Below are 15,204 nucleotides of genomic sequence, written 5' to 3' on the forward strand. Positions count from 1 at the left end.
TCAGAAGGCTCACAGGAAAATGGTTAGTGAAAGCCAGACATAGAAGGTCTCAGATGAAAATGAAGCACTTCCTGGGAACAGAAGTCAAAGTTACTTTTGTTTTCTTAGCAAAGAACGTGGCTGCACAGTGACCCTGACCTGGAGATCTGTGAAACTTTGAACTTGAGGGTGATGACTTACTGAGTATCTGGTGGAATGAACTGGGCAGCAATGCTCAAGAGGTGTCCTGTCTGCATCGAACAGCCTGTGCTCTTATGTGTGATGGAGGAAATGACCTCTGGATGGGACTTACATTGAATGAGTCCCAACTCTTACAATGAATGAGAAACAGAACTCAAAAGTTTGGAAAATTTGCAGCCTGGCCACGTGGTCAAAAAGAAAAGCTGATTTTCAGGGGGAAAATTGAGGAAGGGCTTCAGAAACTTGCATGAAAAGGAGCCCAGTGCTAATAGAGAAGACAATAGGGAAAAGGCCTTGAAGGCATTTCAGAGACCTTTGCAGCAGCCCTTGCTGTTACAGGCCCTGGGGCCTAGGAGAGAAGAATGGTTTCCTGGGCCAGTTCCATGGCCCCCCTCAGTGTGCAGCCTCAGGACACTGCTGCCTGCATCCCTGCAGCTCCAGCTCCAGCTCCAGCCATGACTGAAAGATACACAGGTACAGCTTGAGTCACTGCTTCAGAGGGTCCTGGCTAGAAGCCTTGGTAACTTCCTCATAGTGTTAAGCCACTGGTGGACGGAGCATGAGACTAGAGGCTTGGGAACCTCTCTATAGATTTTGGAAGATGTATGGAAATGCCTGGGTGTCCAGGCAAAAGCATCCCAAAAAGGCAGAGGTTTATATGAAACCTCTACTAGGCAGTGCAGAAGGAAAATATGGGGTTGCAGCCCCCACACTGGAGGCCACCATCATGCAGACCCCAGATTCATAGACCCCCCAACAACTTGTATCCTCAGTGGGGAAAAGTCACAGGCACTCAACACCAGCCGAGCCTATGAGGGCAGCCGTGGGGCATAAACTCTGCAAAGCCACAGGTGCCAAACTGCCCAAGGCCTTGGGAGCCCAGCCCTCACACCCCTGTGCCCTGGATGTGGGACAAGGTTTCAAAAAGGGTGATTTTGGAGCTGTAGGATTGAATGACTGGCCTTCTGCGTTTGGAGTTTCATGGGGCCAGTAAGTCCTATCTGTGTTTTGTTTTTTCTGACAAAATTCTTCCTTTTGGCTGGGAATGCTTACCCAATGTCTGTACAAGCATTGTACCTTGGAAGTAGTTAACTTGCTTTATATTTCAGAGACTCATGGGCCTAAGCGACTGCACCCTTGTGTCAGATGAGACTTTAAGCTTTGAACATTTGTATAAATGCTGGAATGATATAAGATTTTAGGGGACTGCAGGGAAGGCATCATTGTATTTTGCAATGTGAGAAGGACATGAGATTTGGGGAGCCAGGGACAGAATAATAAAATTCAGCTCTGTGTCCCTACCAAAACTCATGTAGAATTGTAATCGGAATGTTAAAGGTGGGGCATGGTGGAAGGTGATTTAATCACCGTGGAAAGTGGGGGTTGGAAGATGGGGTGTAGGGAGAATGGGGGATTTGTGGTGCAGGTGAGGAGTGAAAATTGGGGGTGGGGGGCAGATCCTTCACAAATGATTAAACACTATCTCCTTATTGCTGTCCTTGTGATAGTGAGTTCTCTTCATGATTTTGGAGCTGTGAGATTGAATGAATACTGGTCTCCTGGGTTTTGGACATGTATTGGGCCTGTGGTCTCATTTGTGTTATTTTCCTGGGAAATTTCTTCCCTTTGGATTGAAAAAGCTTACCCAAAGCCTGTACCATTATTGTACCTTGAAAGAAAAGGACATCCTTTTAAATTCAGGGACTCATAGGCAAAAGGTACTGTAGACTCGTCTCAGATGAGATGTTGAATTTTTTACATTTGAGTTAATGTTGGAATGAGTTAAGACTTTTGGAAACTTTTGAAAAGGCATGAATATATTTTGCTGTGTGAGAAGGACATGAGACTGTGGGGGATCAGGGTCAGAATAATATGATTTGGCTGTGTTTCTTTACCAAAACTCATGTGAATTGTAGTCCTTAATGTTGGAGGTGGGACCTGGCTGGAGGTGATTTAATCATGGATGGGAGGGGGCAGGGGGTGGAAGGAAAAGGAGTGGGTAGGGTGAGGAGTAGGTTGTTAGTAGGGTGGTGAGAGGGGCTGGGCTGGTGTGGAGTGCCTGTAGCTTTTCCACGCTGAGAGTGCAAGCTGTTGGTGGGTCTATGAATCTGCGGTCTGGAGGATGGTGGCCTCCTGTGTGGGGGCTCCAAGCCTGTATTTTCCTTCTGCACTGTGCTAGTAGAGGTTCTCCAGGAGGTTCTGCCTTTGCAGGAGGCTTCTGCCTGGAAACAGTGGGGGGTGGTGTGGGTGGATCCTTCACCATTGTTTAATCTTCCTGATGCTGATCTCCTGGGTGAGTTCTCATGAGATCTGGTTGTATAACCGGGTGTGGCACCTCTTTCCTCTCTCTGTCTTCTTCCTACTCCTGCCATATGGAACATCACATTGTCGCTTGGCCTTCTGGTATGATTGGGAGGCTTCCTGAGTCCTCCCAGAAGCAGAAGCCACTTGCTGCCTTTACAGCCTGCAGAACCATGAGCCAATTAAACCTCTTTTCAAAATAATATTACAGAAAATTTGTACTGTAGAGTGGAGCTATGAAATGCCCTCAAGGTTTTTTTCTTCATTTTTTTTTTACTATTAGCATTTGGCTTCTTTTATATGCAAATATATGAAGCCTTCTTGAATTTTCCCCCTGAAAATGGACTTTTCTTCTTTTACCACATTGCCAGGCTGCCACAACGATAGCTGAAAATGTAGAAGCAGGTTCTGAAGTGGGTAACGACCAGACGCTGCACAGTTTGGAGGGCTTGGAAGAAGACAGAAAGATGAGGGAAAGTTTGGACTGTTGTAGAGACATGTTAAATTAAAAGGGTGACCATAGAGACTTGTTACATAGCTATAATTAAAAGAGTGACTGAAGGATGGACAATGAAGGCCAGGCTTAGAAGGTCTCAGATGAAAATGAGCAACTTACTGGGAACAGGAGCCAAGGTTACTTTTGTTTTGCCTTAGCAAAGAACTTGGCTGGATGGTGTCCCTGCCCTGGAGACCTCTGAAACTTTGAACTTGAGGGTGATGATTTAGGGTATATCTGGTGAAATGAAGTAGGCAGCAAAGCTCAAGAGGTGTCTTGTCTGTTTTGAAGAGCCTGTGGTCTTCTGTGTGACTGAATAAATGACCTCAAGTTGAAACTTATATTTAAACGAGAAGCAGGGCTTAAAAGTTTGGAAAATTTGCAGCCTGGCCAAGTGGTCAAAAAGAAAAGCTGATTTTCAGTGGGAAAATTCAAGAAGGCTTCAGAAATTTGCACAAAATGGAGCCCAGTGCTAATAGCTAAGACAATTTTTAAAAGGCCTTGAAGGCATTTCAGAGACCTTTGCAGCAGAGCTTACTGTCACAGGCCCTGAGTTCTAGGACCGAAGAATGCTTTCCTGGGTCAGTCCCATGATTGCGCTGCTGTGTCCGTCCTTAGGACACTGCTGCCTGCATCCCTGCAGCTCCAGCTCCAGCTCCAGCCATGGCTGAAAGATGCACAGGTACAGGTTGCATCACTGCTTCAGGGGTGCAAGCTTCAAGCCTTGGTGGCTTCCACATAGTATTAAGCCAGCAGGTGCACAGAGCACAAAACTAGAGGCTTGGGAGCCTTTGTCTAGACTCCAGAGTATGTACAGGAAAACCTGGGTGTTCAGGCAGAAGCTTTTCCAAGAGGCAGAGCCTCATGGGAAACCTTTACTAGGGCAGTACAGAAGGAACATATAGGGTTGGAGCCCCCACACAGGGGTGCACTATTTTCCAGACCCCAGATTTATAGACCCACCAACTGCTTGCACCCTCAGTGTGGAAAAGCCACAGGCACTCAACGCCAGCCCAGCCCATGAGGGCACCTGTTGGAGATAGACCCTGTACAGCCACAGATGCTGAGCTTCCCAAGGCCTTGGGAGCTCAGCCATCCACCTCTGTGCTCCAGATGTGGGATATAGATTCAGAAAAGATGATTTGGGAGCTGTAGGATTCAATGACTGGCCTGCTGGGTTTTTGACTTGCATGGGGTCTGTAAGTCCCATCTGTGTTTTGTGCTTCTTTCTGGCAAATTTCTTCCTTTTGGCTGGGAATGCTTACCCAACGCCTGTACAGTCATTGCACCTTGAAAGCAGTTAACTTGCTTTGTATTTCAGAGTTTCATGGGCAGAAGGGACTGCAGCCTTGTCTCAGATGAGACTTGGCTTTGGACATTTCAGTAAATGCTGGAATGAGTTAAGAGTTTGGGGGACTGTACAGAAAGCATCATTGTATTTTGTAGTGTGACAAGGATATGAGATTGAGGGGGACCCGAGTCAGAATAATATGATTTGACTTTGTGTCCCTACCAATACTATCGTGGAATTGTAATGGGGAATGTTAAAGGTGGGGCCTGGTGGGAGGTGATTTAATCATGGAGAAGAGTGGGTGTTGGAGGTAGGGGTGTGGGGAGAATGGGGGAGATTATTTTGTGGGTGGGGGTGAAAGATGAGGGCGGGGGTTGGATTCTTCGTAAATGGTTAAACACTATCTCCTTAATGCTGTCCGCATGATAGTGAGTTCTCTTGATGATTATGGAGCTGTGAGATTCAGTGAATATACTGTCCTGCTGGGTTTTGGACTTGCATTTGTGTTATTTTTCTGGGGAATTTCTTCCCTTTGGATTGAGAAATCTTACCCAATGCCTGTTGTACCTTGAAAGAAAAGAAATCCCTTTTAAATTCAGGGACTTATTGGCAGAAGCGACTGTAGCCTTGTCTCAGATGAGACTTTGAAATTTTTACATTTGGAATGAGTTAAGACTTTTGGAAACTTTTGAAAAGGCATGACTGTGTTTTGCTCTGTGAGAAGGACATGAGGTTCTGGGGTATCAGGGTCAGAATAATATAGGTTGGCTGTGTGTCCCTATAAAACTCACGTGTCATCCTTAATGTTGGAGGTGGGCCAGTGGGAGGTGATTTGATCTTGGATGGGAGGGGGTTGGGGTGGAAGGAAAAGGAGGGGTAGTGTGGGGAGGAGTAGGTCATCAGTAGGGTGGTGGGAGGGTGGGAGTAACCTGCTGCAGAGGCAGAGGCTCATGGGAAACCTCTACTAGGGCAGTGCACCTGTGGCTTTGCAGGGTGTAGCCCCCATGGCTGCTCTCATGGGCTGGGTTGGTGTTGAGTGCCTGTAGCTTTTCCATATGGATGGTGTGAGCTGTTGGTGGGCTTATGAATCTGGAGTCTGGCGGATGGTGGCCTCCTGTGTGGGGGCTCAAAGCCTATATTTTCCTTCTGCACTGCCATAGTGGAAGTTTCCTAAGAGGCTCTGCCTCTGCAGGAGGCTTCTGCCTGGAAACAGTGGGCGTTGGTGTGGGTGGAAGATCCTCCACCAATGGTTAATCTTCTTGATGCTGATCTCCTGATAGTGAGTTCTCATGTGATCTGGTTGTCTAACAGGATGTGGCACCTCTTTTCTCTCTCTGTCTTGCTCCTACTCCTGCCATATGAAACATCTCATTGCCGCTTGGCCTTCTGATATGGTTAGGAGGGGCCTGATCAGTGTGGGCCTGCTCAGTGGACCTAGTCAGTTGGGACTTGGTCAGTGAGGCCTATTTAGTGGGGGGTGGTCAGCAGGGGTCTGCTTAGAGGGGGTCTCATTAGAGGGATCTAGCAGTGCAGGTCTTGGTGAGTGGGTTCCTAGTGGCAGACAAATGTCTGGTGTCTGGTCAATGCAAATCTGGGCTGTGGGACTTGGTCAGTGGAGACCTTGTCAGCTGGGGCTTAGTGGTGGCCTTGTCAGATTGGGCTGGGTTACTGGTGACCAGGTCAAGGGGTGCTATTTAGTGGAGGCCTAGTCACATGGGACCTAGTCAGCAGAGGCGCTTGTCAGTGGGGCCCTGGTCAGGACAGGCTGGTCCGTGGAACCTAATCAGTGGGGGCCTGGTCAGAGAGGACTTGATTAGTGGTGGCTTTTGTAGCACTGATCTATGGGGTGACCTGGTCAGCAGGGATCTGAGCAGTGCGTGCCTGTTCAGTGGGGCATACTCATTAGGGTCCCAGTCAGGGGCATCTTGTCACCTCGGGCCTGGTTATTAGGGGCCTGGTCACTGGCAGCCTATTCACTGGAGGCCTGGTCAGTGGGGCTTCATCTGTGGGGCCAGGCAATGGGGTCATGATCGGTGGAACCTGATCAGTGAGGCCTTGTCAGTAAGGACCTGGTCAGTGAAGCCTTGTCAGTAAGGTCCTTGTCAGTGGAGTCCTGGTCATTGTGGGCCTGACAGCGGAAATCTAGTTAGTGGGGCCTGGTGATGGGGGTCTAATCAGTGAGGGTGTGGTCAGGGAGGATCTGATGTGTGGGATCTGGTCAGCAGGGGCCTGTCAGTGGGGGCTGCTGAGCACTGCTGGGAGATGTCAGGGGAAATGCATGTTATCGAGGAGCCTGTGGACAGCTGGGATGGCCCAGTGGTGTCCAATGGCCCAGTCGAAAGTGGACAAAGCAGGTGTTTGGATGGACCTGGGAGATCTTGCTCAGAGATTCTGACAGGACAAATGTAAAGGAAGGGCCAGAGTGGCTGGAGAGATGGTCACAGTCTGTGGGCTGCACAGGATGGAGGAGGCCAGGGAACAGGCAGGGTGGGCAGCTGGGGTGCAAGGAGAGGCAGGTGCATGCTGGGAGGTCAGACCCTGTGAGGGCTGTGGGGGCATCAGGTGGGGTTGGCTCCAGGTGCACCCTCAGTGCACAGGGTGGGTCTTGTCCCAGGCTCCCTGGACCCTGGCCGGGTGATGTGGTCACTCACTGGGGGACTGCTGTCAGGCCCCGGCCACCCACCCTGGGTAGCACTGTCCCATCTCAGGACTGGACTTCCTCAGATCCTGCAGAGGGCACTGCTTCCAGCCCAGGAGGGGCAGCCCCTTGGTGCAGCCCGAGCTCTCCATGGGCCTGGAGCATCCCCTGCCAGCCTTGTGCTCCCTCTCCTCCCAGGTCCCACTTTTCCAGGGTCAGCCAGCGGGGAGGCCCCATCTTCCCTTCCCTATGCGTCTCCTGGGCTGCAACTTGCGGCGGATTGGGACACAGATAGTGCTTCCCTCAGGCCCACTTAGGGAGGGGACTGGCTCCTAGCCTGGCACAGGTCCTCAGCTCTGCCTTGGTTGCCTTAGAGTGAGATGGATCAGTCAGTGCCCTGAAGGTAAAGGTAGGAGACTGTCCCTGCTGTGTGTGAGGCTAGTCTAGAGATGGAGAACTTAATAGGTCCTCCCAGTCTGTCAGGCCTGGGCAGTGCTGTCCTGTCTCAGGACTCCAAAAGTCCAGTCCTGGGATGGGACGGTGCTGCCCAGGGTGGGTGCCTGGGGCCTGACAGCAGTCCCCCAGCGAGTGACCACCTCACCCAGCTGGGGTCCAGGGAGCCTGTCCTGAGACCTGCCCAGAGCACTGAGGGTGCACCTGGAGTCCACTCCACCTGACGCCCCTGCAGCTCTCACAGGGCCTGACCTCCCAACATGCACCTGCCTCTCCCTGCACCCCAGATGTCTACTCTGCCTGTTCCCTGACTTCCTCCATTCTGTCCAGTAGGATAGGCTGGACAGGGAGACAGCCTGTGTGCACATTTCATGGCAAGTAGGAGTGACACACCATCCCTGGGAGGCACCTTGATTCCTCCCAAACCTGGCCCCAGAACTCTGTCCCTGGGGTGGTTTTAATAAACCCAAAACCCAGAACTGCGATTGTGGCTCAGGAGTCAGCACCCACTAGTGCCAGGACACTACTGGGAGGCTGGGACCTGACCAAAGCCCATTGGTGTCTGTGGCCTGAGGACAGGGTGTCTTGGGGCCATGAGGACAGGCCACAAATGGCCATTGGGTCATAGGGCCTGAGCCCCAGTGTTTATCTTTCCCTGGCTCCTTCTGGTTCAGTCCCATCAGTGCCCTGGAGCCCAAGACCCAGCATCCAAAGTTCCCTCCAGGAATCCTGGTGGCTCAGCTTACTTTGCCCTGTTTCATCTGAGAGCAAAAATGCCAGATCCAATGCACAGAAAAATGGCTCAAAGTGCTTAAGACTAGAAGAAATCTAGGAGCAGCAAGAAGGTAATGTGGAGAGGGGAGGACCTCCATGGGACCTCCATGACCGATGTCTGCAGAGCCAGTGGTACAGGCACCCAGTGCTGTGGCTAGGCACCACCTGCCTCTCAGAGGGTGGGTAACACACTGTCCTTACCTGGGGGACAGCAGGCTTTTGTACCTGTCCCTGCCGGCATTGCATTGCTGGAAGAGAATCTCATACCAGAGCTTGGACCATGCCTTGCTCAGGGGTTAGGGGTTGTCTCTTGGTGACCTAAATGAAAAAATAGCTCCAGATCAGAGTTCCCACAGAGCCCAAGCCTGGAAACCTCCACAATCCTTCGGCCCCCGATCCTCCCTGGGGACCCCTGTGGCCTGTCTCACCAGAGCATTCTTCCATCTGTAGATATCTCTGCTGCTCTAAAGGGAGTCCCCTTTCAGGTGTGGTGAAGGGCATGGTCACTCCTGCTGGATGTCTAGAAGGTGGAAGGCAAGGACGTGGGGAAATACCAGGTACAGCCTTTCCACCCTCATCCAGAGCAGGACAAACAGGCCAGGCGGTGTCAGGAGCCCAGGTCTCCAGCTGGAGGGAACGTCAACCCTGCAGTGGGAGCAGGGGCCCGTCGCACATCCTAGTCACAGATGGTAATGTAGGCACCGCAAGTATGCAGGGATTGGTACCCCTCCCTGGCTTCAGAAAGAAGCCAAACAAGGGGCTTTCTGCAGAATGAAACCTCCTTTCCTTCCAGAAGCACTGCTGACTGTTTGGTGGTTGCCGTTGTGGCAGTGAGCCTTTTGTCCGTTCTGAGGTTGGGCTGTTTTTCTCCTCTTGGCCCTGCCCTGCAGACCATAAAGGGAATCAGCAAGAGGTCCCCAGCAAACATCCACAGATGGCCCTGCACATCAGCCACATTCTGAGAAACATGTCATGTTCTGGGAGGGCTAAGGCATCAAGTAAGGTCTATGGGGCTGGAGGGTCCCAGGGCAGGTGGGGCAATCCAGAGCCATGGGGGCTTCCCATGGGAATAGAGAGGTCCCGAGGCAGAGGCAGGGGTTCCACAGGAGGAGTCCCAGAGCCACCAAGCGCTCTCCTGGCCCAGGGAGCAGTCAACACCATGGACTGAACACCTACTGGGCTCCAAGCTCTGGGCCAGGCTGGGGCATGTGGGGCCAGGAGGGAGCTCAGAGTGGGAAACAGAGAGACAAGTGTACTCAGAGGGCACCCGTTTCTGGGTGTAATGTGGTCCTGAGATTCTGGCTGGGAAGTGCTTCCAGGGTTTCATATGTGTTATGGAGCTGCTTCCTCTCCCCAGCCTCACCCTGCAGGAATCCCAGGGAATGTATTGCCACCATCTTGAAGCTCAGTGCCCTCATAGTGTAACAGCACCAGCAGATCTGCCTGTGCATGGACTTCCTGTACTAGCCATTCCTGAGGGGTGATGCTTCTGCAGGGCCTGTGTGTGACCTGGTGCACTACTTTAGACACCATCATCCTGGAGCAGCACTGCACCCTCACTAGCCACGGTGTTGATGACTTCCTCAAGACGAAGGCCATGTTCGAGACTTAGGACTTCAGTGATGCACTTGTGCTGGGCAAGGTGGCTTCTCTGGGATCTTAATTCAGGAGGTAGAATGGAGCTTGAGGTCAAGTGTCTGATCAAAGAACTTGAACTTGATCTGGAGGGCTCTGGGGAGCCATGGAAGGTGCTGGATAAAGGAGGGATAGTCAGATATGTTTTAGAGATGACTGTAGAAGGCTGCCTGGAAGGAGTGAACAAGAGCCAGGAGACCAGGTAGGGAGCTTGTGGGACAGGTCTGGAGATGGCAAGGGAGGGATCCTGCTTGGATGAAAAGTCTTCAGGGACTGTCTCAGGTTACACTTAGTTGCCCTCAGAGCTAGGGTGTTCAGAGGTCTTGTCTCCAGGATGAAAATGGGAAGGAGTCGTTAGATGAGGACATATAAATGGAGGCTGGCATCTTCATGAGTACCAGTGGTGGTCCCGGTGTGGGTCTCTCCATCCAGGGACATGGTGGATGGACATTACATCACTCCATTCTGCCCTTCCTTTCCCTCCTCCCATTCTCCCGAGGGCCTCAGTGCATGAGCACTGTCCAACCTCTGATGCTAAAGAAGCCAAGAGACCCAAGCCTGTGTGGCTGCCTCTTCGGATATGACAGCACAGCCAGTGGCCTCTACTGGATCCTATGCAACCTCAGAAGACACCCAGACACCACGAGTGATGCCACCATGTGGTGCAAGAGTTCTGAGGGACCACAATCCTGAACACATTGAATGGTGGGTGCAGGGCCTCATGGCCTGTCCCCAGTCCCTCTCATTGGCTCTGCTCCAGGTGGTGAAGGGGGAAAATGTTTTTGTCAATTCTGCCATGATTGCCTAGCAGGAAAAGGAGCAGAGCCCAGAAGCAGGGCCTGGTATGCAGCCTGCCTAACAAGGGAGAATTTGTAGGCTTTGTGGACAGAAAGATCTGGGAGTCCATATCTGTCACTCACTAGCTTGCTGAGACATTAGTAAAATCAGTTTTCTGAACTACATTTCTGTCATCTGTAAATTGAGAGGAATTTCTTCTACCCGTGAGGCTTCTTGGATAATTAGTGACAGTGTATGTAGAGCAGGGCCCACCCAGCAAGCATTTGGTGTCCAGACCCCTCCTCTTCCCCCTTGATTTTCTGCCTAAATTTGCATTTTGTTCTTAAGACTTTGACTCCCCTTAATTCTGCTCTTTCCTCTGATTCCCGCCTTACTGTATATCCCACAGAGTCACCAGGATCAAAGTGGGTAACAGTCATGTATGCATGTATGTGTACGTACATACACACTTTGTTGGGGTTGGAGAGTGGTGTGTGAGTGTGTGTATGTGTTGGAGTCACTGACTGAAACTCTCCACACCAGGCTGTGTTCCTGCTCATTGCTGGAGGTGCTGTCAGGGGCCCAGCCCTCAACCCCAGGTCTGACCCTTGCAGCTCAGGCAGGACATTCTGGAGGAATCATGTCCTTGGAAGGAGCCCTGAGGAGTGACTGGTGGGTGTCGGTGGATAAATACCCCAGCTCCCTTGCTCTGGGTAGGATGACTCTGAGACACATGTTCTGTGCTGTCTCTCAGAGGTACCTGGCAGGGCTGAGTCCTGGCTGCCACAGGGGAAACTTTCTTGATGAAGGTCCCTTTAACTGCTGCATTCCTTTCCTGTCTCAGTTCCCCACTCCTCTACTGGTGTTTCCTGGGATTCGCACCCTAAGGAAGAACTGGCAGTAAAATTACTATCCTAGAGTCATGTCCAAATAGAATTTTTGTATTTGAATCTTTGTCTCAGGATCTACTTCCAGGAAATTCAAACTAAGACACACATTTTTCTGTCAGCTCCCTAAATCCCCATAGGCCTGCCATTGTGCTGTTTTTATCAAAAAGGAACATGAGGATCAGAGAGGGAAAGTCACTTGCCCAAAGTCACCCAGCTGAACAGTGGTGGAGTTCAGCTTTGACCATGGGTGGCACCAAGGTGGATGCTTGTTCCTATCCCATGAGACTCCTCCCTTATCAGGGTCAAATGAATGAATGGAGGATGTTAAAAGTAGGGTCTCTGATGCCTGTGCCAGAGAAACCCCAGGCTCATGGCTGGCGCCTGTGTTCTCACTCTTACCTCATTAAGAGTATAATGAAAAACATGCCCAGTGCTGACCGTATGCCTGGGGGTGTTGTTGTAGGCACTCCGCTTACTGTAATTCATTTAATTTTCACAATAACCTTGCTTTTACTTCTAGTCGTTAGATGAAAAAGCTGGGGCAAAGAGCAATACGGAGAGTTGCCCAAATTCACACCACTGGTCCAGGTTTGAAGCAAGCAGTCTGTACCTGGAGTCCTTGTCTGTAACCATGGCACCCTGCCTTCTCACCCAACTCATCGTGGAGTTCCACCTTGTGTCAGGCACTGCACTGAGCAGCTTCTTTTAAGAACATAATCTGTAATTATGTAGATTACTAATTCTACTTCAAAATGCCACACAGCCTTCATGTGATTAAATGAAGCAATTGGTAAGTGTAAGCATTGAGAACAAACATTCTTTTTTCCACTCCCGACTCCATTCCAACAGTTGGGACAGTGTTTTCTCTGTGCCTGTAGAAACCTCAGCTCCTGTGCTGAGGAGCCTGGTCCCTTTGGGGAATGTGGCAGTCAGGTGCTGGCAGCGACCTCGAAGTGGCTGAAGGGTCATTAAGAAAAAGCTGTTTACAAAGGTGTGGGCAGGGCCAAGGGGAACCAGGAGAGATGGTGCAGGGCCCTGGGGTTAGCGTCATCTGGGAGCTGTCACCACCCTCCAGGCTGGTGGGGCCATGGAGAAGCTGTTCCAGTAACTCGGAGAATCTGCAGCTGAAAGAGGAGGCCAGAGGAGACATCACTCCCTGTGCCCTTTGACTGTGTCCGGATGCCCCCACTGACCACACTACCACCCCCTTATTAGACTGGAGAGGCTGCAGGGAGGGGTTCTAAGCCTTCTATTGTGGCTCACTCCAACAGTGAGTCAGCACCAGCTCCCCTAGCCCCACAGCCTAGAGTCCACTTAGCCCCTCTATCCTGTCCCTTTCCTACTGGGAAGCAGATACCCAAATGAGCAGCAGAATCCTGTCTCTCCCTGCAGGCCCCTCTGCTCATTATGAGTGGTGTTTTGTGGGTCTCCTCCCTTGGTTTTGGATGAGAAACACCCTTTTCCCTTTCACAGGGACTGTTTCTGTGGACCCCATCCTGAGTGTTCCCCTGGTTAGGCAACGGGCAGGTGGGGGTGGTGGGACCAACTCTTCAGAACCAGCAATGACAAACAGATCCCACTTGGGGGAAGTTGATGTTAAGTGTCATGGGTCCTCTGGAATTTTCTGAAGGTTTCCTGTTTTTTTTTTCTCCCCCCAACCAGCTCATCTGATCTCCTGGGATCTCTACTAAGATGCTGGCAGCCCAGCCAGCTGGTCTGGCCCTGGATGTGCCTTAGCAGCTGGTTATGCTTCATGACCTGCATTGCGGTGGGTGGTAAGCAGCACCTGCTTCTAGCTTTACTGTTGGGCCAGATTTTATCCCCACCTTAGCTCTGCAGTGCAGCTGCTTCCTGCTTCCTCCATGGACCCTGCGTGAAATTGCTCCATGTTTCTGTTTGTGCATCACTGAGGACAGAATCATGAAGGATGCACAGGTCAGACCATTCCATTGCCCTCCTGGTGCTGGGTCTTTAATCCTAGGATGGCTTCAGGGCCTGGTCCTTCTCCATAGCCCCCTCCACATTTCTCAGGTTTCTGCTCAAAAGTCACCTTTTGGAGGGGTCTCCACCTGTCACTGTGTTTGTAACAGCTCCTTTGGTTTCTTTCTGGCTCATCTCACTTTTGTAATGTCTTTGATTACCACCACCATCTGACCTGGTCTTATGACCTGTTAGATTCCTTCATCAGACATGAGCACCAGCATAGCAGGGGCCTCATCTGTCCTGTTCCTCCTGTGGCCTGGGTCCTTGCACCGTGTCTGGTACAGGGTAGATGCTCAAGGGAAGTTTACTTTGTAGAACTCTCTACCTGGGAGGTGTTACTGTTAGTCTAACCTGTACCATGTTGTAAACCTCCAGCCATTTTGCAGACGCTGGTCAGAGTGAAATGTTCCATGGGAACTCGGGCCATGAGAAACATCCTTCCTGACCACGTGACTGCAGAAACATCCTTGTCGCACCCTCCCGGGCAAAGGCCCAACAGCCTGACTGCAGGAACATCCTTGCCATATCCTGCCGGGCAGCAAGCTCTACCACCCTGAACCCTCCCTCCCAGTCCCATGATTACCCCAGCCTGTGAGTGGCAGTTGGCCCTGGCACTAAGCTGGTTTACCCCTCCGCAGGGTTTTGCTGGCAATAAAGATGTTGCTGTTGAATCTGCCAACTGTCTCTCTGTCTTTTTTTAACCCTCACCTTGCCTTCCAAACCCAATAATAACTCTACATCTCCATTTTACCAAGGACAATATGGGACTCAAGGAGAGCAAGTGACTTACCCAAAATTACACAGCCAGTGAGTCACAGAGCCTGAACTTGAACTCAGTTCAGCTGAATCCAGAACTTGTTTCTTCCCGAGAGTCCAGGGAAGGAAAGGTGGAACTGCAGCCAGTAGGTGCCCACATGCTTGTCCTAGGAGACCCCAGGCTGGCTTCTTGGAATTACGTCTTCATGGGCACAAAAGAAGAACTGCTCACTGGTGTGGCATCAGCTAAGGGTCTCCATTGTCCCAAATTGTTATTTCTTTTCAAAGTTTTGTTTTAGTAATTACATTTCTCACAGCTCAGTGTTGAAAACAAAGCACAGAGGCATGTAGAAAGTCATGTGTGGGTTTTTCTCAATTTTTTTCCCAGTGACTATATAAATGAGTGTACAAAAGAACACAAATACACTCATACTTTTTATATAGAGATGAGGCCATCCCATCCATATTCCTCTGCCACTATCCTTCCTTTTTTTTCATGACAGGACCACTCTTTTAATACTAGTCCATGTGATTGGGGAGGGGCTGGCCACCCTGGGCAATCAGCAGGGTAATTAATTCAGGAATGATCATGTGATCCAAGCTGGGCTCATGGAAGTCATCCCTGCACTTTTGATGAAACTGCTGGGAATGAGCTGCTTTCTTTTTATTGACATAGCTATTTGCAGGGAAGTAAATGATATGAAATTTATGGGGCCATTTTTGCTGCTCTCTCAAAACAGCCTGCCTGAAAAGCAGAGCTGACCCAGGAAATGAAGGGACAGAATGAGCCTTGGTTGATATTAGTTGAGCCCTGATCCCACTGAGCCAGGAGCCCATCTACTTAAGGACATTTTTAGTAATTAGAGTCAAGTAATTCAATGTTCTCCTGGATCACGTTAGGTGTCAGTCACTTGCAGTCAAGAGAGTCCTGTGTAATAGCACTTTCTCTTATGCTTAGGTCCCACTTGCCAGAACTTTAGAGCTATAGAAGGTATAAAGTAAACCCAGGCAGTGCTGAGCTAGCCAGGCT

The 15,204-nt window shown here is 50.6% G+C and overlaps 1 protein-coding gene across 1 annotated transcript in view; it reads left to right on the top strand.

Moving 5' to 3' along the window:
• LOC100597435 (ankyrin repeat domain-containing protein 18A-like) overlaps positions 1-14,096 on the top strand; it is a 110,321-nt gene extending 96,225 nt beyond the window's left edge. The window contains 4 exon segments of the mRNA XM_030810032.1: positions 11,089-11,217; positions 11,956-12,225; positions 13,098-13,210; positions 13,794-14,096. Coding sequence (XP_030665892.1) covers positions 11,089-11,150 — 62 coding nt within the window. The 3' untranslated portion in view covers positions 11,151-11,217; positions 11,956-12,225; positions 13,098-13,210; positions 13,794-14,096.
• Positions 14,097-15,204: the final 1,108 nt, after the last annotated feature.

The sequence above is a fragment of the Nomascus leucogenys genome, chromosome 4, assembly GCF_006542625.1.
Source record: "Nomascus leucogenys isolate Asia chromosome 4, Asia_NLE_v1, whole genome shotgun sequence".
In the NCBI taxonomy this organism is placed as follows: Eukaryota; Metazoa; Chordata; class Mammalia; order Primates; family Hylobatidae; genus Nomascus; species Nomascus leucogenys.